The 4,783-nt window shown below is 47.6% G+C and overlaps 1 protein-coding gene across 1 annotated transcript in view; it reads right to left on the bottom strand.

The window, feature by feature from the left end:
• LOC103256992 (inositol 1,4,5-trisphosphate receptor type 1) overlaps positions 1-2,403 on the bottom strand; it is a gene marked incomplete at its 5' end in the record, with an annotated part of 163,365 nt that extends 160,962 nt beyond the window's left edge. Inside the window, one exon of the mRNA XM_021710740.1 lies at positions 2,169-2,403. Within this exon, the coding sequence (XP_021566415.1) occupies positions 2,169-2,403 (235 nt within the window). The remainder of the gene's footprint in view (positions 1-2,168) is intronic.
• Positions 2,404-4,783: the final 2,380 nt, after the last annotated feature.

Here is a 4,783-nt window from a genome sequence, read left to right as displayed (position 1 = left end):
AAAAAAAAAAAAAAAAAAAAAGATATGTCTTGGCAGTTTCTTTCACCCATGCCAGCTCTGCATGTCTCCCTTTCCTTTCTCTCTTCTTTCTCTAATAAACATTGTTTGAAAACTTTGGGGGAAAAAAAAAAGATATGTCTCCATTGTTATGTCCCTGTAGAGTTAGGTTTTTTCCTCACTTTGTAAAAGAAGAGAATACAGATTTGTTTGACATTCCCCAGATTTTAATACAATTTGCATTCATGGGCAAATTTTTTTTTTTTTTGAGTTGGACTCTCACTCCGTCACCCAGGCTGGAGTGCAGTGGCACGCTTATGGCCACCCCCGCCTCGACCTGCTGGGCTCAGGGGATCCTTCTGAGTTTCAGTCTTCTAAGTAGCTGAAACTACAGGCATGCACCACCACGCCCAGCTAATTTTTTAATTCATTGTAGAGATGAGGTCTCACCAAGTTGCCCAGGCTGGTCTCGAACCTGTGGGCTCAGGCAATCCTCTCACCTCGGTCTCCCAAAGTGCTGGGGTTATAGGCGTGAGCTACCACTCCCAGCCATGGGCAAAATTTAACAGTTTCCCTTTTTGATGATTTGAACTCAGTTAACACGGTTAAGGCAGCTGACCTCCTACCTGAAGGCAGATAGAGAGGGTTTGTCTCAGCTGTGTCCTAGGCAACATTGCTTACACTGAAAATGACTGCTGCTGGTGGAGGAACTATAAATAACTAAGTATCTGGAGGGCAGCCATGCTTTGTGGGGGCCGTGAGTGTGGAGCTCCTGTAGGGGGTGGGAGCTGGGAATCTCCTTCCATAGAGCCGTAGCATGAGATACTGATTCTCATGTGGAAGGAGGCTTGTAGGCCAGGGTGGCCTCAACACCAGACAGATGCAAGTTGGCATCTCCTCTCCAGCTGGCCTGCTGTGTGGAGCATGTCAGGGCTCAGAGGAAGAGGAATCCGGGGGCCACCTTCCTGGCAAACATGGTCCTGTCTTGTAGCATCAGGGTAGACTGCTGCTCCCTTCCTTAAGAGGAAGGAAGTTTCTGGACATATGCACTGGGCTTTTTTTTTTTTGAGTTGGAGTCTCACTCTATCACCCAGGTTGGAGGGCAGTGGTACGCTCCCGGCCACCGCAGCCTCAACCTGCTGGGCTCTGGTGATCCTTCTGGCTCAGCCTTCCGAGTAGCTGGAACTACAGGCATGTGCCACCACGCCTGGCTAATTTTTTGATTTATTGTAGAGATGGGATCTCACCAGGTTGCCCAGGCTGGTCTCCAACCCTAGGGCTCAGGCAATCCTCTCGCCTTGGCCTCTCAAAGTGCTGGGATTGCAGGCTTAAACCACCGCGCCTGGCCATCACTGGGGTTTTTATTTCGTCCCTGTTGTATTTCGTTGTGTCAGTTTGACCTTTAGGTATTTTGGAGTACTGACTCTCTCTTCTTGTTCGAATCATGATGATGACATTAAGGCACCCAGATGGGAGAGGCAGTGGGCTTCCCAAAGCTGCCCGTCACCTGGCCTAAACCAAAGGGCCCCAAGCTGCCCCTGACCTTGAGACCAGCCTGCCCTTGAATCACCTGGTGACTCCCCAGAGCAGGGAGGACTGTTGAGTTGATAGAGAAATACCGCAGGCGTGTTTTCCCAAGGACCCGATGCAGTTAGCCCTGTGATGCTCCAAAGAAGTTGCAGACAACTTGCAGCGCCCAAGGTGTGTCCCAACATCATGTCACTGTGATCCTGGCCAGCCAAAGCTTTTGAACCTGTTTATGCTGATGGGGGATTACACCTAGTTCCCAGGGACCAAGCTGGCCTCCCTGCCCACCGCACCCAGGGCCCAGGGCTTGGGAGATGGGCGCTTTGCCCCCACTTTTCTTTTTTTGAGTCGGAGTCTCACTCTGACACCCAGGCTGGAGTGCAATGACATATTCCCGGCCACCGCAGCCTCGACCTGCTGGGCTCTGGGGATCCTTCCGCCTCAGTCTTGCAAGTAGCCAGAACTACAGGCGCGTAATTTTTTGATTTACTGTGGAGACGAGGTCTGGACAAGTTGCGCGCGCGGGAGGGAGGGAAGGGGGGATGTCTCGAACCCGCGGACTCAGGCCATCCACTGGCCTCGACCTCCCAGAGTGCTGGGATGTGGGATGATAGACTGAGCCACTGAGCCCTGTCTACCCTCACTTTTCATGAAGCCCTGGGCTGCGAAGTGACAGGCTGTGGGACACTGCTGGATCCCGGTGGGCGCAGCCTCGCCCAGGTCGGGCCACCACTACGGGGTGACTCTGTACCCCGAGGTTCTGTGTCGACCTGGCCCCACGTGGCGCCTCTTTGCCAAGGGCAGCACGCCCCCTGCTGTCCGCGCTGGAACACTGCGCGTGGCCACAGACGCTCTCAGGGCCAGGGCTCAGAGCTTGCCCTGCAAGACATGATGAGATTGCTCTGAGTCATCCTGCAAGATTTGAGATGTCCCCAGGACCAAGCAAAACGTAACTGCGGTGCCCTCCTGAATTCAGGATTGTGTGGGCACAGGAGAGCAGGAACTATGACGGCAAATGTCATCATTCTCTGTGATATACTGTATATATAGAACCCCAAAATATCAACATAGGCCACGGCTAAAGTCAGAACATGAAGTAAAAACGTCACTGCAATAAGAAAAAAGTAGGGAAACGACTTCATCCAGAGTGTCATCAGATTTTTGACAAGAGGTTGTTGTTTTTGCTTGTTTGTTTGTTTGTTTGTGTTTTTCATAGCCCAATAATGACCTTCAAAAAGCCATTTAATCAGTTTTGGTTAAATTTAAGATGGACTCAGTTACACTTTTAGACATTGACATGTACAATTTTGTGGTGGTAAAGTGTTGCCAATTAAATAAGTATTTCAAGGACAGGGACACGGCTTCTACTTTCTCAATATCTTCCCAGAATACTAGGAAAAATCTTAATTCAACTCAACTAAATGTACTAACCATCATTTATTTAGCATATCCTAACAACATGATTTACCAGCTGTGTGAGGCAGGACATAGGATTTTTACACTACCTGTGCCTCAGTTTCATCATCAGTAAAATAAAGATCATAGTACCTATTCATAGAGTAAGGACTAAATGAGATATACATTGTTGGAAAGGAAAAATGCTTCCTCCACCCTCTTAGACCCAGTTAACGGGACCTGCAAATTGCACCAAAAAGAAGAATGAACAGGAGAAAAGGTATATAATTGTTATTAATATTTATAACTTAGTTCACAGAAAATAAATGAAGCTCAAAAAAGCAGTTAGATGAGGGGGCTTGTACACCATTTTAACAAAGACAAGGTGTTTTGCACTTCAAGGGGTGATAAGTCATGGGAAGTAACTAGGAAATACATGGAAGAAACTAACAGAAGATAGGGGTTCGTTTAACAAGGTCTGCTTATGTAGACTCATCTGGGTGCTGACTCCAGTTCCAGTGATAAGAGTTGCTCTCAAGCCGGGCTTGGTGGCTCAGCCTATAATCCCAGCACTTTGGGAGGCCGAGGTGAGTGAATGTTCGGAGCCTGCAGGTTCGAGACCAGCCTACGCAACTTGGTGGGACCTCGCCTCTACAATAAACCAAAAATTAGCCAGGCGTGGTAGCGCGCTCCTGTAGTTCTGGCTACTTGGAAGGCTGAGGCGGAAGGATTTCCGGAGCCCAGTAGGTGGACGCTGGGATGGCCGTGAGCAGGCCACTGCACTCCAGCCTGGGCGACGGAGTAAGACTCCAACTCAAAAAAAAAAACAAAAAAAAACCTCTCTGGTTAACTCTGATTCTATTCACGTCATTCACCTCAAATATGACATTGCAGTCAAAGTTTTGGTGATGTAGCCAATGTTTCCATTTGTGTTCTATTATAAGGAGAACAGATTCTTGTTGAACTAATGCAGTTGATTATATTGTCAAGAAAATAAGAATACTCAATAAGAGTTTCCAAATTCTAGGGGGCTCAGGTAAGGAAAAAAATAAAGATTTCATTTCTATTTATAAAAGTGTAACATACTAAATTGCTATAAGTTATAGATAGCTTAAGGAAAAAATAAGGAGGGGTTTCTTATGTCCAGAGAGTAACACATTAAGGAACCAGCAAAGTTGCTAGCAAAAGACTACAAAGATTATAAGCACCTACATCAATTCACTCGGTCTCATGTAATTGATTGTTTTGCCCGATCTTGGTTAGTGGTTTATGAATCCATAAGTTTCTCTGCTCGTTCTGGAAATCCCAACTCAGTTCAGTAGTGTGTCCTTAGGTTTATTAAGCAATGTCATCAGAAGCTTGTACTCCAGAATACTTTTCCTTCCAGAGTCTCTGAAACTTCTTGTTGAAGATGGAGTACTTTGGCCTGTGGCTGATGGCAGAAGCTTCAGAAAAGCATCAAAGTAAAGCATAGCTGTCCATGGTTGACAAAAGACTGAAAATGGCACACAAGATTTTGAGACAGGCCAGGCACGGTGGCTCAGCCTGTCATTCCAGCACTTTGGGAGGCTGAGGCAAGTATGTTTATTTCCTTTAGGGCCTGCTATCTGTCATGTGATGTCATACCAGAGTCGGGTTGAAATTTGGTGTCTTATTGATGCAGTCTATCTTGTCTGTTGCCAGGTGGGGTGCAGTACAATGCTCATGAGTCCTTTGACTACCACTGAAAAGAATTTCAGAGCAGGAGTTGCTTGGCAAGCTGGCAACCGGGCAACCCGGCGTCTGAAGCCCTCTGCAAGGGAGATCTGCAGTGGGTCTCTGACTCTCGCCCCGGGGGGCTGGGGACCCCAGCATTGCAGCCTGC

This window comes from Carlito syrichta, unplaced genomic scaffold, assembly GCF_000164805.1.
Source record: "Carlito syrichta isolate Samal-C Ts95f unplaced genomic scaffold, Tarsius_syrichta-2.0.1 Scaffold300457, whole genome shotgun sequence".
NCBI lineage: Eukaryota > Metazoa > Chordata > Mammalia > Primates > Tarsiidae > Carlito > Carlito syrichta.
Note: the sequence above shows the minus strand (reverse complement) of the source record. Positions and strands in the feature narration are given on the sequence as shown.